This window comes from Mustela nigripes, chromosome 5, assembly GCF_022355385.1.
Source record: "Mustela nigripes isolate SB6536 chromosome 5, MUSNIG.SB6536, whole genome shotgun sequence".
NCBI lineage: Eukaryota > Metazoa > Chordata > Mammalia > Carnivora > Mustelidae > Mustela > Mustela nigripes.
Window position 1 is genome coordinate 52,258,323 of NC_081561.1, and position 23,467 is coordinate 52,281,789.

The following is a 23,467-nucleotide window of genomic DNA, read 5'->3' on the forward strand; positions in this document are numbered from 1 at the left end:
ACGGGAGGGAGACAAACCATAAGTGACTCTTAATCTCACAAAACAAACTGAGGGTTGCTGGAGGGAGGGGGTTTGGGAGAAGGGGGTGGGATTATGGACATTGGGGAGGGTATGTGCTTTGGTGAGTGCTGTGAAGTGTGTAAACCTGGTGATTCACAGACCTGTACCCCTGGGGATAAAAATATATGTTTATAAAAAATAAAAAATTAAATTAAAAAAAAATGTCTGGGACAGGCATGGAGGGTGGGCTCTATCTCCTACCAATGTTGTACATGCCTTTTCCCAGTGTAGACAAAAATCTGTTCACAAGTACAAGTAGCAGCTGTAACCAGAACCTTCGGGGTAGAGGATGGATCCAGTCCCAGTAGGACCAGCTGGGGATGGTTGTCCATGCAGACTCTGGCTCCATCAAGCTGTGCCTTTCAGGAGGGAATATGGGGCAGGCCTCCTACGACACAGATGGAGGGGCCCTGGCATTATACCCAACACTGGGCCAGGGGCTCTCTTGCCTGGGTGGAGCTCTCTGGAAGTTCCAAGGAGCCCTCAGCATGCCCCATGGGCTGTGTCTGGGAAAAAGATCTCATGGCAGCACTGTACTCTGTCCTGCAGAGACCATACTGTGGCCACTAGTCTAGAGTTTTCCGTATATCTCAAAGCCTCTGCCCTAAAAATCCCCTATGACCACAAGAAATGAGTTTTAACTCATTTAATAAGAAACTTTTCAGAACATTATAGTGCCTATCATCTGAAGAACTTTATTCAGCAGTACAGATAATAATAAAAAGATTATCCAGATGACACTTAAACATGAAGGAAAGGATCAGTTTCATTTGTACTGCCAATTGACTTTGGAGTGCCTTTATATTCATAACCTCATTTTCTTTTTAAAAAAGTATTTTTTCTTACTATGATGTATTATCTGTTAATTTAGAAAATTTACATTTAAGTGAAAATCACTAATAAACTCACCATCCATAGGTGGGCTAATATTTTACTGTGCATCCTTCCTGTCTTCTGTTTTCTCTACGTGCATTGTTTTTATTTAAAAAACAAATTGGTCATATTGTTTTATATCCTTGTTCTTTCAATCTGCACATCATGAACACAATGTTTTGTAATTTATGCTCTGCTACAATGCACTTTTTAAATGACTGTATGGTATTCCATTGTATGGTTCACAGATTTTTCATAATTTTGTGGATTATCTTGATATCATTCTGAGATGTGGGGGTATTGGGTCTTTTAAGATTTTATTAATTTATTTGAGAGAGAGTACAAGTGGTGGGGTTGAGGAGAGGGAGAAGCAGACTCCCCTCTGAAAGCAGAGCCCAATGCAGAACTGGATCCCAGGACCCTGAAATCACAACCTGAGCCAAAGTTGATGCCTAACCAACTGAGCCACCCAGGCACCCTGGTATTTCTTTTTCTTTCTTTCTTTCTTTCTTTTTTTTTTTTTCTTACCATTTAGCTGGGGAAGGACTATGAGTCAGACAGGTGAGGCAATGTTATTTAGTGGAAAGAACCTGGACTTAATTAAACTTCCCTTGTCCTAATCCAACCTCTGGCTCCATTCCATGATCTAGTGTTAACCTTTGTTATTTCCTCTCTTTGAGTTTAGTTACTTTGCCTTTAAAAACTAGCAGTTACTTTAATATTCTGTATGTAGGATGTCATGACAAATGAGGAACTAAGGTAAGAATAAATTTTTTCATTAAAATTATAGCAATTGACAGTAGTCTTTTTTTCTGTACTCTCCCTCTCCATCTAAGCTCAGGTGTACAGACATGAATTAGTTATCTTTGGTTCATAGTAGACTTGTACCATTGACCCACAAACAATCCCCTGTAATTTATTTGAGGTTTTTTTTATGTTAATATTATATTGAAACCTGTATATTTCATCTCCCTTGGAGTGAACTCTTTAAGGATGTCTACTAGTCAAAATATAAGTTGCCATTTTAAAAAATGCAAATGAATATGTTTTATTTACCACTGTGCCTCTAGCATCTACTATAGTGTCTGGTGCTTACCAGTTGTTCAATCAATAAATGTTTCATGACTGAATAGCCTTCACATGGACTTACTCCCTGGGTGAAGATTTATGGGTAGAGGAGAATCTCTTGTCAAAGCTTGCTAAAATGTGGACATTAGCAAAAGAGGCAGGTTATTAAAATAGACTTATGCCATTGAAGTTGGTAATGACTGCAAATGAAGAATAAAGCAGACATATTCACTAGGAAAGGCTAGGCAGCAGTGAAAGACTGAACAGAAGTTTTATTAAATGTGAGTTAAAAAAATGAAAAGGAACAAACCATCATTGTTTCATATTGTAGTAGAAACAGTGTTTGGAACATAGCACACTCAAGAAATGCATCCCATTAGTGCCTGCAGTAACATAGGGTTGTCAGAGGGAAGCTTTCAATATTGGCATTTTTCAGATGAAGATGAGAAACTCAGCAAGGAGATTTCTTAAGGTCACATAACTGGTAAGTGACATCTCTAGGATCCATGTTATATCTGTCTGACCATGAAGAAGGTAGGAGCCTTAATATACGATGATAAATTGCCCCCCAAAATGGCATAACAGTTCTTTAGAAAATGTGAGAAAAGATTTCTTTTGAACCACTTTTACTTTTCAAGCTGTTTCCCAATCAGGGAGAAAGATGCCTTTTCTAAGAAACCATGTGTCATTGGCATATAGTAAACTCTGGAACTTTTACTCTTTGTCTTGTACTTAGGGCTACAGAATCTCTTTGTAATCCTTGTGATGCATACACATAAGCCAGACCATTGACCCCATGAAAATTAAACTTTTCACAAAAGCCTTTTTTCTCTGTCTTGACTTGTTATCTCTAAGTCAATCTGGTGGGAGTTGGCGGTTGCAGGGGATTTCCTTTTCTCTTTGGAGTTAGTAGGTGTTCTGGGTTGCACGGCCAGTAGACTTAATGACACTTTTGTGCTGTTACAGAATTATAGTACAGGACACAGTGGATTGGCGACCCCATGACAAAATCGTCCTTAGCTCCTCTTCTTATGAACCTCATGAAGCAGAGGTCCTCACTGTGAAAGAAGCTCAGGCTCACCATGTTAAGATCCATGAACAGCTCAAACACCGGCATGTTGGTAAGGCTTTGGTTTGTTGGGGAAGGGAAATGGTTGAGCCAGAAAGAATGTGTTCAGAAACCTTCCTGGGGATCTTGTGTCCAGTGGCTGTTCAGAGGGAGTGGATAATACCTTGCTGCTCCCTAAACTCATCCTAGAAGTCTTTACCTGTATCCCATCATTAACTGTATTGCCTAACTTTTAAATTATACTGAGATGAGAAGGAATTTTTGTTAGTTTAATTTTTGCTTTTTACATATAATGGCAAGTCTAGAAACAAGCAGAAAGATTAAGTATCTTGTTCAAGCAAGCAGAAAGGTTAAGCATCTTGTTCAAGGTCACTTTCATCACTAAGCCACAATAAACCTCGTGGGAGCTGAATTTCCAGTTCATTCCTTGGCACACTGAATCATGAAATCACTTCGAATTTGGCAGTTATTGTAAATAATGGCTTCTTTTTCCATGCTCAGGAATGTGTCCTTCCTAACACTTTGTACTATTACTACTATTAAAAAAAAAAAAAAAGAAAGATAAAAAGCCAAATACCTTTTTAACAAAAAAAGTGTGACTATTTTTATACACTATGCACAGTTCAAGTATATTGCACATAAATTATAAATAACTATGAGTTTCCTAGTTCAGTCCAATAAATATATTTAATCCAAGAACTCTAACTAATAAGTAATAAAACATGGAAATGGAGTAGGGAATATCTTTTTGTTTCTGATATGGGAGAGGAACATACATGTATTCAACAGGATTATGTTTAAAGTTGTTTCTAAGTAATAATTCCAAGGACGATTTCTTTTTTAAAAAGTGGAGGAAAAAGGAGAACTCTCCAGCAGTCCTTGCTCATAGGATGTGAGGTGTGGTGTAAACAGAGGGCAGTGAATCAGATCTGCAGGGCACTCCATTCCCACCCCTGAGGAGGCTCCTTCAGGCAGGGCTGAGCTTAAGACCGGGTCCATCCTGAGAGGGCACTGCCTCTGCTCTTTGTCGCTTTACTCCTATACATTGCTACTTTAGCTCTGTCACCACCTTAGTCAGTCTGAGATTTTTCACTCTCATCAGAGAGGTCCACGGACAATGTACAGCCAAACACTCAAGTCTCACACCTATGAATTTAAGGAAGGACATTGGGGACCCCACTAATTGGACGGGTGTGCCCTGACTTCCTTGTCCCAGTACCCACAGTTATTAAGGAGAAATGAATTCTTGCTCAAACACTCTCACTCTGATCCCAAAGAGAGATAAGTGAACGAGCTTTTCATTTCTCAGCTGACATTTGTGGAGAATGCCCGAGGAAAAGCAACCTTAATGTTGGTAGGACTTCCGAGGGGAGAGGAGTGTTTTCATTTGTCAGGTTCTCTGGGTCCCCAGCTGACAATTTCCGAAATAGGTTTTTAAGGTTTTTTTTTTTCCTTGCCCAATTCCTATTGCCCTAGGAAGCGTCCATGTCATGGAGGATGGCCGATCCATTCGTTTGGCTGCAGAGGTTGGACTTTTGACCCGAAATATACAAATCCAGCCTGATATATCATGCAGGGTGAGACTACTTGTGGGGTCCTTCAGAAAGTCCAGCAGTGAGGAATTTTCAGGTAAATGGAATTTTAAGTTCCTAACCATTACCCATTGGAGCCTATTCATCTGGGACACTCAGAAATTCCAACTCTGAGAATTTTCATGTATAAAACAAAATGTTCAAATTAGATGGCTCCTTTGTGCTCTGAGAAGCTCTGAATTTTGAGTTCTAATCTGTGCTTAATTATCAGTCTGATGTTAAAATAATATACTAGCGATCAGCACATATGCACATTTTTACCTCAAAGAAAACATCTTCAGCAGATGTGAAATTTCCTCTGCTTTGAAATTATAGATGATTTAATGACCACTTGAATTTTATCTCTTTCCTGAATTTCTATTACTCTTTCCCAGTAGCATGCTATATCTGATGGCAGGCCTCAGCTCATGCTATAAATTAATGGCATAAATTTAAATAAAAATGATTTCCATATTCTAGACTATTTTAAGGATCAGTTCAATCTTTCTCATTTCTTTCAGGCTTTAACTCTTTTGGAATGCTGTAACATTATTTGATTAGGAACTTGTTCTTAAACTTGTATTCCTTAAATAGTATTCCAAAATTATCTCTTGGTCAAATATATTTGGGTAAGGATATCACTGTAGCTCCATCTTAGAAAGTCACTGAGTACATGAATATAATAAAGGCTCTGAGAAGGCCTGGAATAAAGGATCTAACTACTTCCCAAATATATTGAACATGAAACACTTTTTGTTGGCACATCTGTTCTACCAGTATGGTAAAGGGCAGTATTCCTACCAAACTTAAATAAAAAGTTCAGGATTTCTGGCCCATGGAACAAGCTCTCTTTCCATAGGCCCGATGTCCCACAGGTCCTCAACAGAAGTGACTTTGTTCCTCCCCTCTCCCCAAAAGACATTTTTGCCAGTATCTTGAGACAGTTTGCTTGTCACAATTTGGGGGGTTTCTGGCATCTAGTCAGGAGATGCTAAAGAACCTACAGTATATCCTACAATGCAAGGATAGCCTCCCACAAGAAAGGATTCTCTGGTCTGAAATGTCAGTAGTGTTGAGATTGAGAAGCCATGCTTTAGAGCATTGAGACACAGGCTGAGTCCTGTTCTTCTGGAAACAGGACTAGGAAAAGGGCCTCTTTTAACCAAAACCTGCAGTCTGCACTAGAACACCATCACAGGATAGAAGGTCAGTTTAGACAGGGCCAGACTGTCATGCTGTCAGGATCCCAAACTTCTGGTATTACTGATTCAGGATTGTTAAATCATCCCAGGGGAAGGGATGTTTTAGAACAGGGTTAATGCCAATTAAAAAAAAAATAACATATAATGAATTATTTCTTTCAGGGGTACAGGTCTGTACCCCTTACACAATTTACAGTGCTCACCGCAACACATACCCAGTGTCTATCACCCAGCCACCCCATCCCTCCTACCGACCTCCCCTACGGCAACCCTTTTTGTTTCCTGGGATTAACAAACCATAAGGTTTGTCTCCCTCTCTGGTTTCATCCTGTTTCATTTTTCCCTCTATTCCCCTATGATCCTCTGTCTTGTTTATCAAATTCATCATATCAGTGAGATCATATGATAATTGCCTTTCTCTGACTTACTTATTTCACTTAGCATAATACCCTCTAGTTCCATCCACATCATTGCAAATGGCAAGATTTCACTTTTTGATGGCTGCATAATATTCATATATATATATATATATATATATATATATATATATCACAACTTTTTAATTAATTCATCTGCTGATGGACATTTAGACTTTTTCCATAATTTGGCTATTGTGGACATTGCTGCTATAAACATGGGGGTGCAGGTGCCCCTTTGGATCATTACATTTGTATCTTTGGGGTAAATACCCAGTAGTGCAATTGTTGGGTCATAGGGTAGCTCTATTTTCAACTTCTTGAGGAACCTCCATACTGTTTTCCAGAGTGGCTGCACCAGCTTGCATATTATTTCTCTTCTGTTGGGTTTAGGCTTTATTTGCTGTTCTTTCTCCAGCTTCTTTAGATATAGGGTTGGTTGTGTATTTGAGACCTTCCTTGTTTCTTCAGAAAGCCTTGTATTGCTATATACTTTCCTCTTAGGATCACATTTGCTACATCCCCAAAAGTTTGAACAGTTGTATTTTCATTTTTATTTGTTTCCATGAATTTTTAAAATTCTTCTTTAATTTCCTGGTTGACACATTCATTCTTCAGTAGGATGCTCTTTAGCCTCCATGTATTTTAGTTCTTTCCAACTTTCCTCTTGTGATTGAGTTCTAGTTTCAAAGCACTGTGGTCCGAAAATATACAGGGAATGATCCCAATTTTTTGGTACCGGTTGAGACCTGATTTGTGACCTAGGATGTGATCTATTCTGGAGAATGTTCCATGTGCACTAGAGAGAAGATTGCGTATTCTGTTTCTTTGAGATGGAATGTTCTGAATATATGTGTGATGTCCATCTGGTCCAGTGTATCATTTAAACCTTTATTTCCTTGTTGATCTTTTGCTTAGATGATCTGTCCATTTCAGTGAAGGGAGTGTTTAAGTTCCATACTATTATTGTATTATTTTCGATGTGCTTCTTTGATTTTGTTATTAACTGGTTTATATAATTGGCTGCTCCCATGTTAGGGGCATAGATATTTAAAATTGTTAGATCTTCTTCTTGGATAGACCCTTTAAATATGACAAAGTGTCCTTCCTTACCTCTTATTGTAGTTTTTGGCTTAAAATCTAACTTATCTGATATAAGGCCAGGGTTAGTAATCTGCTCGGGTTTGCTCTTGGTAGCTTTTGTTCCCTCAAAGTTTTCTGTGCAGCTTTGGAGGATAAGAATGAAAATGGTGGTCTCCCAATCTCCAGCCCTGGAGAAGCTGAGAGCTCAGGGTTCCATTCCTCACTGAGCCCTCAGAGAAAAGCAGTCAATCATTCCTCTTTCACTGGTTTTCCAGGCATACTCTGAGCTCACTTGAACTGTGATGGAGCATTTCTCTCTCTGGGACATGGCCCCATTTGGGGCCTCTAAACCCAACAGATTCCTGCAGTGCACTCCCATGCTGTTCCTCCTGGGGGAAGAAGGGGAGTCTTCCTGGATCTGCCATTTGTTGGCTCCTGCTCAAAGAGTAGGGTCCCAACTCTGCTGCAGAATATGGTTTATGACAACCTTGAGCTGAGACCCCGCTTCTTGGCTCTATCTTTGCAACAAGCTCCCCTCCTCTGATACTTGGGAGCTCTGCCACACTCAGGCACTGCTGGTCTTTCTGTGACCCCAAGGGTCCTGAGACCACACTGTCCCAGTGATGGTTCCACTTCTCGCTTAGCCACTGGAGCAACATCCCTCAGTGGAGCAGTCTTCTAAAAGTTCTGATTTTATGCTTTGCTGCTCTATCACTTGCTGATAGCTGGCCCCTCCCCCCACAGTCTATCTTTCCATATATCACCTTGGATTCAGTTCTCCATATGTCCTACCTTCCAGAAAGTGGTGGCTTTTCTATTCATAGAATTGGTTCTATTTTTTTCTTTGATCTCCTGCTGAGTTTGTGGGTGTTCAGAATGGTTTGATTACTATCTAGCTGAATTCCTAGGAGCAAACAAAATTTAGGTCTCCTAGTCCTGTGCCATCCTGCCAACAATCTAATGCCGATTTTCATGCCTATTTTATCTCATGTAATCCTAGTATCTTCATGAGAGAGACATTTTATAGATGAAGAAGCAGAGTCTGTAATAAAATTGTCTTCTTATGTTGAAACTCACTTATGAGCTTGTGAACAACTTAAGGGTAAGGTTGGATCTTTCATCACTGTTTTTCTAGTGTAATAACTCCTAGTATTAAGTGCTCCATAAATGGGAATGAAGAAAGTGAAGAGTAAGAAAAGTCACCCAGCTAGAAAGTGGCAGAGTTAACATTCAAATTCAGCTCTGATCATGAAGCCCTTGTTAAATAATCTGCTAATTTTTGTTAAAATAGGCTTTTGTTAAAAGCCTTTGTTAAATAATCTGCTAATCATCTTTGATTTAGAGAAGAGTTGCAAATATAGTATGGAGAGTTCCTGTATACCTTTTGCCCATGCTCTCTTGTTAATATCAGACATATTTGTTACATTTGTCAAAACCAAAAAGATTATATTGGTGCCTTACTCTTAACTAAATTCATGATATTATTCATATTCTACCAGTTTTTCCACTAATGTCCCTCTCATTCTAGAATTTAATCCAGTTTCCCATACTAAATTAAGAAGCCTCGCAATTTTCTGCAAATACACTTTAGAGCCTAAATGGGGTGGAATCAGCAAGTGCAGGTCAAGAATGCCGGCTATGGGTGCTGAGTAATTATAGGGTAGAAAATCAAGCCAGGAGTTACAATTCCTACATTCGTTCATTCATTCCTTCATATTTATTCACTTGACAGAGACACACAGAGAGAAGAAACACAAGCAGGGGAAGTGGGAGAGGGAGAAGCAGGCTTCCTGCTGAGTAGTGAGCGTGATGTGGGGCATCAGGCTGACCTGAGCTAAAGGCAGATGCTTAATTAACTGAGCCACCCAGGTGCCCCCAATTCGTACTTTTAAATTGGAGGCCCCTGTCATTATTTTTTAGACCAATAATATCCAGCAATTTTTACTTAGAATTGTGATTTTTGAAAGGAGAAATAAGATAGTAGTCATGAACGTAATCATTGTTTAATTATTCACTTAAATGCTCAAGACATTTTAAGTATTTACTATTATTGATTGGCTTTCAGCCACTAGTTAATATGCACAGAAGTAAAAAAGTTCTTGAATGATTTAAAACTATGAATTATAGCCATGTAAGTATAAGACATTAAAAAGCCCCATAAATTAAAAAATACTGATAACATTACATTGACTGAGATTCTAGAACCACTTTCTATTCTACAAAATAAGCTACTTACGTGTGGAAGCTAATGTTTGGTGTGGCCTTTGGGTCATAGTTCTATAGAGACAGGTTCAACAGCTCTTTCAGCTGTGTGCTATTGGTGAGGGAGCTGTCAAAAATGTCATCACCAGACAAAATTTTTGGATATTTTATCATTCAGTGAATATTTCTACACCATCTACCAGTGCCTCCTTAATAGATGTCATTTGAGAAGTTTAGATATATTGGAATCCTGTCATCTGGTTACAAGGAAAGACACACATGGTCTTTTTTTTTAAATAAGATTTATTTATTTTATAGAGAGAAAGAACATGAATGGGGGGAGGGGCAGAGGGAGAAGAACAGGGAGAGAATCTGAAGTAGACTCCCCACTGAGCATGGAGTCCCACATGGCGCTCTATCCCGGGAAGCCAGACCATGACCTGAGCCAAAGTCCACACAGTAAGTGGCCTAACTGACTGAGTCACCCAGGTACCCCTGAAAGACATACATCCTCTTTCTTCCTTTTTTTTTTTTTTTAAGGTTATTTGTCAGAGAGAGAGAGAGAGATAGAAAGAGAACATAAGCAAAGGGGAGGGGTAGAGGGAGAAGCAGGCTCCTCACTTGGCAAGGAGCCCTATGCGGAACTTGATCCCAAGACCCAGAGATCATGACCTGAACTAAAAGCAGGTGCTCAGCAGACTAAGCTTACCCAGGCATCCCACACACATTATCTCTCACTTCATCTGTCCTCCAGGCCATGGTTGGTCCTCATGGCAGCCCGGTGTTAGCTTCTTCTCTGTGAAAAGGGAGTTGGGAGGTGGGGGTTTAGGCTGAACTCTTTTGAACTTTAAATACTATTACTGAAACACTATAGCTCCCTCCAATTTTAATGAGAAATAACTTTATAGTTCACCTTTGGCAGTATCTTTAGAAAAAGAAAGAAAAAAGGGCCAACTGGCTGGCTCAGTCAGTTAAGCGTCCACCTCTTGGTTTTGGCTCAGGTTGTGTTCTCAGAGTCCTGAGATCGAGCCCCACACAGGCTTCGAGCTCAGCAAGGGCTCTGTTTCTGACTCTCTCTCCCCCGTCCCTCCAGCTTGTGCGCTCTCTCTCTAGTAAATAAATAAATTTTTAAAAAAATAAAATAAAAAGAAAGAAAAGAAAGAAGAAAGAAGCAACGTGAGGGATAAAGTTGTGACCTACATAGCTAAGGGCACATGACTAATTCCTGGCACATTAGCTGTAGCCCAGTAGACTGAATGCCAATGCAAAGCTGTTCCTGTATTCCACTACATCTCCCATTCCCCACAGTATGCCTCCACGGGGGTTAATTGTATTTCATCTGCATGCATTTGTTTACGTTCTTGTGTAATATGTTACTGAAACCTTCTCTATCTCAGTTTCCTTATCTGTAAAATGGGGATGATAATTATACCTACCTCATAGAATTTTTGTGAAGTTAAGAGTTTATACACACACACACACACACACACACATCTATACACAAGCACACATGCATTATTGAGATATGACTTAGAACAGTGCCTGGTACCTAATGAGTGCTATGTGAGAAGTAGGTGCTAAAGTTATTAATTCACCTCATTTTTTCCTATAATTGTGTTCTTATCTATTTTATTGAGAGTGTATACTTGACATATTAGTGCTCATTATATTTTTAAATCAATCTAGTGGCTGTAGTTCATACTGTATTTTTGAAATATCTACTTAAATTAGTACAAATACATTCCTTGGTAAGACTAAATAATTCCAACCCTCTCCTGATGTAGAAGGTGTAGAGAAGCTTTTTATTCTGAAAATGAGGCAAGGACCACAGTGTGGCTGGGATACAAAAAATGAAAAGATTTTATGGGGTCTTTAAAATGATTTAAAAATATGTTTTATGTGAATGACCATTATAGTTCTTCTTGTAATATCTTTGTGGGGGATGGTAATAGACCTTTCACATGGGGTTGCTGAGTGGAGACATGGCATTGAGGGGAGTCGCCAGGAACCTGTACTTCCTTCATTCTTATCCAGGGCTTTGACTAGTCCAGCAGAAATATACACGGAACCTGCCAGCTACTGTGCTTCTATCCAGAGCCTCTCTCTCTTCCCTATCTGTCCTTCCTCTCCTCCATCCTATTGCCAGACCCTTCAGTCTGCACATGAAACTCTGGCAGGCATTCATGTGATATTTCAAATGGTGCTTATGTTGTTAGTGAGACTCATATGTGAAATACAGTGCTGGTATTGAGAATACACTATTACATTAATTTTTTTTTTTACATCTCCCGGAGCCTGTAAACAGGCCATCCTTCTGCCTTTTGTAGAGAAGGAAAAAGTAACCTGAAGATCTGCATTTTGTTTGCAGGTGTCCTTCAACTTTCAAATGTGGAAATTCAGAACTTTGGGTCACCTTTGTACTCAGCTGTTGAACTCCTTAATGCATCGGCAGGAACCTGGATAATATCATCCACTCTGCACCAGAGCTGCGGTGGGGGCATTCGTGTGGCTGCCAGTCATGGGATCATTTTAAAGGACAATCTGGTGTTTGGTGCAGTTGGCCATGGCATTGATTTGCAGGGTCAGAACTTTACCCTCTCTAATAACCTTGTGGTTCTGATCACACAATCAGCGTGGTCTACCATGTGGGTGGCAGGAATCAAAGTGAACCAGGCAAAGGACATCAGCCTTGACGGCAATGTTGTGGCAGGATCGGAGCGACTCGGCTTTCACATCCGAGGCCACAGGTGTTCCTCTCCTGAAGCTCTCTGGTCCGACAATGTGGCCCACTCAAGCCTTCATGGCCTTCATCTCTATAAGGAAAATGGGTTTGACCACTGTACTGGTATCTCTGGCTTCCTGGCTTTCAAGAACTTTGACTATGGTGCTATGCTCCATGTGGAGAACAGTGTGGAGATGGAGAACATCACTCTGGTGGATAATACTATTGGTCTCTTGGCAGTGGTGTATGTGTCTTCTGCTCCACAGGGTCACACTGAAAATGTACAGGTTACACTCAGGAATTCAGTCATTGTGGCCACTAGCTCTTCTTTTGACTGTATTCAGGACAGAGTTAAGCCTCGCTCTGCCAATTTGACATCAACAGATCGAGCTCCTTCCAATCCAAGAGGGGGTCGAGTTGGTATTTTGTGGCCTGTATTCACCTCAAAACCAAATCACTGGCCTCAGGAACCATGGCACAGAGTGAGGAATGGCCATTCAATTTCAGGAATGATGAAACTTCAAGGTAGGAGGTTCTGGCTTCCAAGCAATGTAGTGCATAGGATCTTCAATAGCATTCAGAAATTATATCAGCAAGAGGATATGATGTAGTCTGGTGCTTACTGTCCAATTGATAACCTTCTGGCTATTGATAAGCACAATGGTGATTTATAATGACAGGGAGATGCTCCTTAAAAAGTCATTGCTTTATTTATGTTGAAGAACTTTCGCAGTGATTATTTAATTTGGTTATATGACAAAAACAAGTGTTTTTTTTTTCCTATTATGAAAATGAGAAAACAAATGCAGAAATTGTGCTTCACTGAAGTTGCTTAGTAGGTGATGGGGCAGCCTGGATTAGAACCAGTTATACCACAACCTGTGATGTTAATCTTCCATCAGATCTCTTTTGTGCTATTGTACTCACCTCCACTGGATCATGATCAAAACTTTGATGAAAAGTATTACTCTTAAGACTTTAATGTGTTGGAATACTCTTCTCTTTTGATACAATGTCCAGGTCTTAAAGAACTACTGACATTATAAATTGGTATTTATATTAACTCCTGGAAATACCATGGATAGCTTAAATTTACTACCAAATATGCGTTGTGTAAGAATATTTAGTTGTGTGATCTATATGTGTTGTTGGTAGGTTCTATGAGCTAATGTTATGATATCTTAAATTTTTTTTCTTCAGATGTCACCTTTTCTAGTTTTGTGAAGAGTTGCTATAGTGATGACCTAGATGTCTGCATCCTGCCCAGTGTGGAGAACACTGGAATCATGCACCCAATAATAGCAGAGAGGACCAAGATGCTAAAGATCAAAGACAAAAATAAGTTCTACTTTCCTCCTTTACAAGCTAGGTACCAGTTTTAGTATTTATAATAAGCTATGTTTATGAAGTATTTGGCAATTTCTCAAATCCTTAAACATGTTAAGAAAAAAAAGAATAAAATCATTGATGTCAATAGAAGTAAGTTTTTCTGGAAAGCTACGGTAGATTGATTGAATGGCTCAAGTTCTTTACCCTATGTTCATGCTCTTCAATACAAGATTTTTGCAATCTTTCCTACAGCAGAGGCAGAGACTCTATTTTTCTCGTGAGAACTATTTCTCTATTTCTCTCTTTTTCTAGCTAAAAAAGAGAACAAAAAGTGATAGAATGCAAATTTTACTAATGTTGTTTCATCGTTTTATCTTTATTTGAGATACTTCTTTGGGTGTTTTCAAAATCATTGGGAAAAAAATTTACCCTAAGTCTTGAATCTTCCACGGAGTATGATGTCACTAGTTTTCAGAAGAAGGCTCATGAGCCCTTGTGTAGGGACTAGGAAGTCAAAGGAGACTGTGTCTGTTGCCAAGAATCCCTGCACTGAATGAAGTGTCTCAGATATTGGCAGCCAGACCCTGTGTAACTATTGTTCTTGAACATGCAATCTGGGAATTTTATACAGGGATCTGAAAAATAGATGAGGAATTCTTTTTGTCATAAAAGGGAGTAGGGAAGTTAGGAGCAGGAATAATGGGTTACTTTCTTTTCCCCACAACATTAGGGAAAACTCCTTTAGCTAAAAAAGAAAAGAATCAAGAAAAATTCCCCTAATTAGAAAATAATATGTTTGGCTCAACACCAATCTCTTCTTAATGCCCATCCCTAAGCCATTTTTTTGGTACCCAAACATTATGAGCTTTGCAATTTGTATTATTCTGTCATCTTTTCTCCTGCCCAGTTTTCCTTAGGTTCATGTCCTACTTATGGAATGAAATAGTTATAAAGCTAAATGATATTAACATCTGATTCTTTTATTATTAATACTTGACATACGGTTGGCATACAATAAATATTTAATATTATTACCGATGGTACCTAAAATTATTAGACCAGGGGAAATCAAATAAATGCTCTATAATTCAATGCTATAATTGCTTATAACTTGTTTATATAACCTGCCAGACTCTCAGTTCTGAAAGTATAGGAACCATGTTTGTCTTTTTCACCACTGTATTCCCCAACATATAAATGTAGGTTTTCAATAGATATTTGTTAAATAAAAATATATATTTTTACTTTGTTTGTATATAGCACAAATAGAATTGATATTTATAATAATAATTTTAAAGTCCTGTAAGGCCCCAAAGTTTCATAAAGAAATGATTACATTATGTTCTTTAGATATTAGAGGAAAATTTTATTTTATCTTGCTTCTTACAAAATTAGCAATTGAGGCAAAGATTTTATATTCAGATATCTAGACTATTTGGTTACAAGAATGTCTTTCTTTTTGCTCATATAATGAGAAAATAACATTTTCTATAGCGTTTTATTTTGTATTTGTGTAGCACATTATTAGTAATAAAATCCTGTTGAATTTCTTTTTCTCTCTTTTCTTTAAGATTTTATTTATTTGGTTATTTGGAGGGGGAGACACAGAGGGAGAGGGACAGACTCCATGCTGAGTGTGGAGCCTGACATGGGGGGCTCTACGTCAAGACCCTGAGATCATGGCTTGAGTCAAAACCAAGAGTCAGGGGTGCCTGGGTGTCTCAGTGGGTTAAGCCTCTGCCTTCAGTTCAGGTCATGATCTCAGGGTCCTGGGATCTAGCCCTGCATCAGGCTCTCTGCTCAACAGGGAGCCTGCTTCCCCCTTCTCTCTGCCTGACTCTGTGCCTACTTGTAATCTCTCTGTCTGTCAAATAAATAAATAAAATCTTAAAAAAAAAAAACAAAACAAAACAAAACCAAGGGTCAGATCTTAACTGCCTGAACCACTCAGGCATCCTGAATTTCTTTTTCATGTTAGTGCTTCCAATACCTGTTTTCTTTGTGTTGCTTATCATGGAATGAGAGAGGTGCTTTCTGTCTGCCTTTACAGGAAAGGTTTAGAAATGCTGGTCTGCCCTGAATCAGATTGTGAAAATCCAAGAAAATATCTCTTTAAGGATCTGGATGGGAGAGCCCTGGGTCTGCCACCACCAGTGTCAGTGTTTCCTAAAATGGAGGCAGAATGGACTGGATCCTTCTTCAACACAGGTTAGTTGTATCTGAACTTGATGCCTCCAGCAGAGGGAGTATGCCTGTGAAGGAGCTGGTTTGGCTGGGTCCTCTAGTGGGAACCGAATCACCAGGAGAGGAACTGAGTTCCAGGTGGAGTCTGTGCTACTGAAGGAATGCTTTTAGATGCCATTAGAGCGTTGTTATCCCCCCACAAGATCACTTACATCTCTGTATAATGCACAGATTCCCACAATGCAGCTCTGTCCCCAGGTGAGTACTTCCTCTCACCAGCACGCTCACCTGCTCCTGGAGCAGTACTCTCACCACTCCCTGCCCCACAGTCAGCCAGGGAACCAGCTCCTCTGTCCTCTGAGTCAACAGTTCTCTTACCTCCAGACTGAAAGGCTCTCAGTCTGGGGAGGGTGGCGAAGGAGATGTCATGCGGTTTTCTTCCTTTCCTTTATCTGTTCATTGTCCTTGGGGAGGGCGGGGCTCTACTCAAAATTCCTTCTTCTTGCTGATGCAACCAGAGCCCATTTAGGGACCAGTTTTCATAGCCATAACCCTGGAGAGATCATCCGTCTTCTACGCCCACAAACAATGGGACTCTGAGTTTCTGTTTGAGGTCAGGTGGACACTGTTGTACATAAATCTAAAGAATTTCCCCACCTTTCTTTTTGTCTCAGTGGTGGATTCTTTCCAGACTTCTCTTCTAGTCTCTCTTTCCATTTTTAAGTTCTAAGTGAATGAATGTTCCAGGACTATGTTCTCAGATCTATTTTGTTCTCTCCCTAATCTTGCTAAGTTCAAGGTTGAAATATCTTCTACCACTGATGACTTCCAGTTTATATCTCCAGCCCTGAACTTTTGTTTGATATATACAACTGACTCCATTGGGAAGTACAATCAGCATTTCAGACTCAACATATCCTAAATGGATTCTTGAGCTCTGCCTGCCTCCCCAGCCTGCTTCTTGCCTAGTTGATCCTACCTCTGTAATTGGTATCATCACTCATGAGATTATTTAAGTAAAAAGATCTAGGAGTGATCCTTTATTCCTTTTTCTGATATAAATTCTCTCATTTGTAAACCATCATCATCTCTCATCCAACAAAGGAATGGGCTTCTTTCTTCTATTCTTAAACCCCACAATCTATTTTTCACATGGCAGCCAGAGTGATCTTTTCAACTTTCCAATAGTTTTCCATTCCCCTAGAATGAAATCCAAACTACAAGCCTATAAGTCTTATTGAATCTGGTCCCTGACTACCTGTGACACCTTTTTTACTTATTCATCATAGTCTTATGATCTCTTTAACATGCTAGGCTTACTCCTACCCCAGGGCTGGCCTTTGCATGTGCTGTTTCCTCTGCCCGAAATCTCCTTTTCTCATTTCTTTGCAGATCTTGCTCCTTCTGTTCAAATGATAGCTCCTCAGAGAAGCCATCCCTGGTCACCCTGTCCAAAAAAATTATGGGCCCATTATTCTCTAGTTCTACTATGCCTGCTTTCTTTTTTATCAGAGTTCTACTATTTGAAATTATATTGCAAACACACTTGTTTACTGGTCGATTCACTGTTTGCCTTTTAAAGTGCAAACTTAGAGCAAGAGTTTTGTCCTGTTCATTGTTGCCTACTTGGGGAATGTTCAACGAAGAGTAGTTGATGGGTTGATCAAGGGAATGAATTGTTGATAGCTAAGGAGAATACTAAAGTTGTTTGCCCCAAACCCTTCAAGAATGTGTAAAAGAAACTGAGGTTTCAATTTAGGTCCTGGGTCTAAGGATTTACCCATAGTAGAAAATCTGGAACCAAGACTTTCCTCAGTCTCTTTTTCCTTGTAGCCACCTTATTTCCTTTTGAACCACTGCTACTTTTAGCATTTGGGATTTACAGAAGTTTCTACAAAGGTCTTTTAATTACCATACAATTTCATGCCTCACCACTTTTTCATATTTCTCTTAAATATTTTTATAGGTTGAAGTCTTATCTTTGCAACAGGATGACAAGTTGTGGGGGCTATGATATAGGTTTTAAAAAGTCAGTGCTGAGTACATGGAATATGCTAAGTAAATATTCACTTTGATAAGTTGGTCATATCTGTTGAATATAACTAGCACATACATTGTTTGCACAGAGGAATAAAATGCAGAGAAAGTATATATTGAGAAAATACATGCAGCATAGCAAAAGGAAAAAAAAAGATAGGCAGCGGCTCTCTTATTTACTACTATATGTATTCAGATAGCTTTCTACAGTAAGCTATCCTGTTGGCTTTAAGAGTTACCCCACTATTACATAAATACCATGGAGAAAGCATCTTACTTTCAAACAAAGTACAGGCATAATTGTGAGGGATTTCTACACCTGTGGTTTGGGCGAGGACCTCATTGTTGAGAATCAGTACCGATGGTCTTGGGTGCCAGAGTATTAATGGAAATTACATTTCAGAAAAGAATAAGGGCTGAAGAGTGTCTTAGTTGGGTTGCTCCAGAGATAGCCATGGATGTAAGGCTTAGACTCTAGTACTTTATGGGAGGAGGTAAGTATGGAAAGTAGAGAAGTAGTGACGTAAGACAGGGAAAGAGTTGAAGCCAGGAAAGATGGAATCAAACTGATCTCTACTGTAGAGAGCTGGAGCTCAAGTTTTGAGGGGAGCTCCAGGAGACCCTGGGCCCGTGACTGAAATGTATCCCTGCTAAGCTATGAAGAAGCCAAGGTATTTATATTCAAATCCCTACTTGTCATCGGTTGAAGGATTCTTCTGGAAATTAACTCTCTATCCTCTCTGCTGTCCCTGAAGAAAGGCTAACTGTGCTCTTACCTGTGGCCAGGAACAAACCTTTCTCAGAAGAAGTGGTAGGTTCCATTAGCAGTCTTTGGAGGGTGAAGGTGAGTTCTGAAAACATATACCTGTGACACTGAAAATGTCTGGGACAAACTGGAGCTCTAAAATGTTGATCAAATACTCCATGTGTAAGGGCCTCTGGGTGTCTCAGTTGGTTAAGTGTCTGCCTTCAGCTCAGGTCATGATCCTAGTGTCCTGGGCTCCCTGTTTAGCAGGGAGTCTGCTGCTCCCTCTCCCTCTTTTCCTCCCCCTCCTCATGCATGCTCTTTCTCGCTCTCAAACAGGTTAAAAAATCTTTAAAAAAAAAATGCTCCATATGTAAGTAATGGGGTGGTTGGATGAACTCAGATGGTTGCTTGCCATATGGTATAAATATAGTGGTTAGGCATAGACATGTTCTTGTGGCTTGTTGTATATTTTGTTTCTTAACTTTCTGGTGTGTTTGTAAAATCTGATTCAGTAGTAAAACTCCAGCAGATATTACAGTAGAACATTCCACTTACTGTCAGTGTGTAGACAAGCATAAGTGTGAGTGTGAATGTTTGTGTGTGTGTGTGTGTGTGTGGTTGAATGTATATAGGAAGGTGTATATGACTGACTGCTTTCAACTCCTGATGTTTTAAAGCTTTGTAACATTTTAAATGAGGTTGCTATAGGTACCAACTGCAAGGATTTCCACAGTAGAGCCTGCTGTTTACTGTGCTGAAAACACAATCTGTCTTCCTGCAGTGAAGGAGATAGCACATAGTGTAAATGGTGTCTTCCAAGTGCTGACAGGATTGTAGGGTTTTCCTTTGACTTCCAAAATATGAATAGATCCTCCTTCCCTAATCCAAGTCTCTTTTTAGTTCTTAGTTAATTATTTTTAAAAAAGATTTTATTTATTTATTTGACAGAGAGAGACAGGGAGAGAGGGAACACAAGTAGAGGGGAGTGGGGACAGGAAAGGGAGAAGCAGGGAGCCCGATGTAGGGCTCCATTCCAGGACTCTGGGTACATGACCTGAGCCGAAGGCAGATGCTTAATGACAGAGCCACACAGGACCCATCCCTTTCTATTTTAAAGCATTCTCTTGTATGCCACTTTCCAATTCCTGTACACAATCTGATAGATGAGAAAAAGCACAAATTTAATCTGAAGAGAAGTGTCTGTTTTGTATTTTTCCTCTTCAAGACAAGAATCTATAATTTTCTGTGGAACAGGAAGAGGAAATGAAAATGGAGACCACTGGAACCAGCTCTCATATTTATTCCAAGTGGCATTGAGTGTGCCACACCCTTGTGTTCTTTCTCAACTTTATTAATAAATGGTTTGGAGTTCCTTGTCTTTGAGGGTTATTTTTAATTTGAAAAACACAGACTGTATTTGCCCATATATGTTCACAGTGGAGCTACCCAACCCAGACAGATATCCACAGGTACCGGTGTATTGTCATATATTCTAGCATTAGAAGCAAGAATTATCCATGTGGATCAGCTATAAGGAATACTGTGCCAGTGGGTTTTGCTATCTGTGTGATGCAGGGTGTGTAGCCAGGGGAAAAGTGAGCTGTTAATTGTGATTTGTACTTATCTGTAAGTTTGCATTTGCAGCCAACTCTGAAACATGCATGGCAATAGAGCGCTAAACCGCTAATCCAAAGCAGGAGATCCTCTGAGGACCATTTGCATTTTATTCTGGAAAGGGTTTCTTTTGATTATGGAAGCAGATGATGATCTGAAGATCCAAAATCATGGAGAAAAACCAAGTCAGGTGGGACTAGACCAGTGCCAGAGCACCCTTCTCTGGCTTCTTAGTCATTTCCAGTCTGTCCCAGACTCCAAATGGGTAGCTTTACCTCCCAGACCAGTTTGTACACGTGGAGTACCTGTGTGGTTGAGAGAAGACTGGAAGAAGTCAGAGTTTTACTTCCAATGGCATTTTACAGTTTCTGAGCCGTCTACTTTCTCTGAAGAAAGGAGAAAGGGGGTGTGACATGGAAGGTGACCCGCCTTGAGCAACTTTCGCATGCCGTATGCTGAAGTTGGCATTTTCATTCATTGTGCAAATACATTTTGACCTCCTACGGTCTACCAAGGCTTCTAAGGATGGGAGCTCTGGTTGTGAACGAAACAATACTCCTGCTTTCATTAAGCTTATGTTCCAGTGGAGAGAGACACATAAACAAATAAAAACATTCCAATAGTGATGGGAGGTATGAAGAAAAGAGTATAGGGTTTTGGGTTAGAGAGGTAGATTGAAGGGTGTGTGTGTCCATGCAGGTGTGGGTAAGGGAGTGGCTATTTGAAACAGAGGTACATTTCTAAGGAGACCTGAATGAGGGACAAGGGGGTCACTGCTCAGAGCAGAGGGAGGAGACTTGTAGGGACAGAGAGCCGCCAGAACAGAACCTCTGAGCCAAGAATGGTTTCTGTGTGTCTGAGAGGTGGGTGAGAAGGTGATCAGTGCTACTGGTGTGTAATTAATGGGAATGGGAGTAGTCACAGGTAGCCAGGAACTGCTCCTTCCTAGGCCAGAACAATTTGATAAGATGATGTTGGAGGACAGAGGTTGGAGGATGATGTTCATTCTCTGAAAACATGGTACCTACAGCCATGGAATAAATGTATAGGGAGTGGGAGTCAGACTGGGAGCAGGCAGTGCAGTTAGGAGGGGGCTTAGGAATGCACCACACCCCACAGGCCATCTGCTGACACGCGCTGGCCTGCAAAGTATTACACTCACTGACAGTGAAATAATGACATGAATTGATCACTTAGAATCATAGCAACTTGACAGAGTAATTTTATGTCTGTTGACTCTAATTTATTAGAAAGAAAACTTTTGGGATTTATTTTGTATGTCTAATTGGTCAGATAATTTTTTTTTCTTAAAGATTTTAATGGGGTGCTTGAGTGGCTCAGTGGGTTAAAGCCTCTGCCTTTGGCTCAAGTCATGATCCCAGGGTCCTGGTACTGAGCCCCAAATCAGGCTCTCTGCTCAGCGGGGAGCCTGCTTCCTCCTCTCTCTCTGCCTGCCTCTCTGCCTACTTGTGATCTCTATCTGTCAAATAAATAAATTTTTTAAAAAATTTAAAAAAAGTTTTTATTTATTTATTTGTCAGAGAAAGAGAGAGGGAGAGGGAGAGAGAGAGAGAACACAAGCAGAGAGAGAAGCAGACAGAGGGAGAAGCAGGCTCCCTACAGTGCAAGGAGCCCAATGCAGGACTTGATCCCAGGATCCTGAGATCATGACCCAAGCTGAAGGTAGACGCTTAACTGACTGAGCCACCAAGGCATCCCTAATTTATAATTTTTAAAGTCTTGATCCTCAATGGTCTGGAAATTTTAAAATAGACAAAAACAAACAAAACAAAACAAAAACCCTGTTCTCTTGCCAAATATTTTTCAGTTGAGGAGGTAAATTTGATGTGCTTGGGACAGTGGCTTCTGTAGCTGACTTATCATCAGATAAGTTCATTAAACGTTCATTAAACGTTCATTTGCATGTTGGGGGGATTTTGAGTCAAAAGGTATGTGTGAGGCCCAGGCCTTTGTGTTTAAACACACATAGACACAGGTACACATTGACTCATAAACACAGCCTCCCTGAGTTATTCTGCTGTGCTAAGGTTTGAGAACCACTAACTAATAGAGTCATTTGTTTCCTTTGAAGTAAATAGACAGGAAGTTATGAAGACAACGTTTTTAATTTAAAAAGTGAGCAGTCTCAATTTCTCACAAAAAAATCCAACATTTCCTCCCTGTGCCAAATACCATAGGCATAAATATACTTGCTTATATACACACTGGATATATTCCAGAAAGGGAATAGGACATGAACTAAAAAGGTATAGGAGTATTCACAATCTAAATTAAGTCTTCAGATAATAAGAATATATTAAACTTTTTAAAATGTAGATTATTTTTGCTAGGACTGAAGTGAGTTGAATGACCTCAAAATGACACTTTAATAATAAAGCATTGGATAAAAGTGAGTTCAATGCAAAGTTTATTTTTTAAATTCTACATTGCATCATTATATTAAAAAAATTAAACTCATGATAAGCTTTTCCCACACTTTCCTTGATGTCATTCCCAGCAAAGTCCTGTGGTCTGACCAGGACTTCTGACCAAATCCATCTTTGGGACAGGTGAGAGTTTCCCATTCTTTGCCACGAGAGGGTAAGAAACATTTTTCAAATGGCGTTCCTTCTTGGTTGCTTCTTGAGAAAGTTATAAACCATTATGGAGACCTTAAAAGTGACTGGCCTCAAATCAAACATAAAAGATGAGGTTGATAAAAAAGAAAATAAAGCTGGCATTTGACTGTCAGCCCACGGAGTGATGAAGTAGTTTCCTACCAAATAATGGGAAAGTTCCCGCAACCCAGGAGACGCACGGTCAGCTGCTTGCGGACAGAGCAGCTAGCATCGTCTCAACCCTTTGTTGCTAGATCTCAAAATGCGTCTTTTCTTTAAGCTTTCCAGGCTTCTCTTTCTTCCCATTTGTCCTGGGAATGACAGCAAGATGGTATTATAAAATGGGAGAAGGGAGAGGGAGGGAGAAAATGAGGGGACAGAATGGAGAGAGGAAATGGTTTGTCTGCCAATATCTATGCTTGCAGAGGTCTTTTTCTTCTAGCTAGAGGGGGAAATACCATTCTCTTTTCCCAAGCAATTATAGGCCCCAAAGATTGAAACTTGGTATATAGCTCTTTAATCTCAGCAGATATTTATGGTTAAACATTAGACTTTTAGGATTCCAGATGTCAGGGTATTAAAATATAAAGTCACAGTAGAGTCTCAGAAAATATTAGAATCTTGGGGATGCATGGCTGCAGGGATTTTTCTCCCAAGTGGAAGAGGGCAAA

The 23,467-nt window shown here is 39.8% G+C and overlaps 1 protein-coding gene across 12 annotated transcripts in view; it reads left to right on the forward strand.

Annotated features, from left to right (window-relative positions):
- Positions 1-23,467, forward strand: part of PKHD1 (PKHD1 ciliary IPT domain containing fibrocystin/polyductin) — a 478,342-nt gene that overhangs the window by 316,447 nt on the left and 138,428 nt on the right. For all 12 annotated transcript variants that reach the window (XM_059400266.1, XM_059400267.1, XM_059400265.1 and 9 more), the window contains 5 exons: positions 2,968-3,122; positions 4,547-4,699; positions 11,913-12,791; positions 13,467-13,635; positions 15,646-15,803. In XM_059400266.1, coding sequence (XP_059256249.1) covers positions 2,968-3,122; positions 4,547-4,699; positions 11,913-12,791; positions 13,467-13,635; positions 15,646-15,803 — 1,514 coding nt within the window. The remainder of the gene's footprint in view (positions 1-2,967; positions 3,123-4,546; positions 4,700-11,912; positions 12,792-13,466; positions 13,636-15,645; positions 15,804-23,467) is intronic.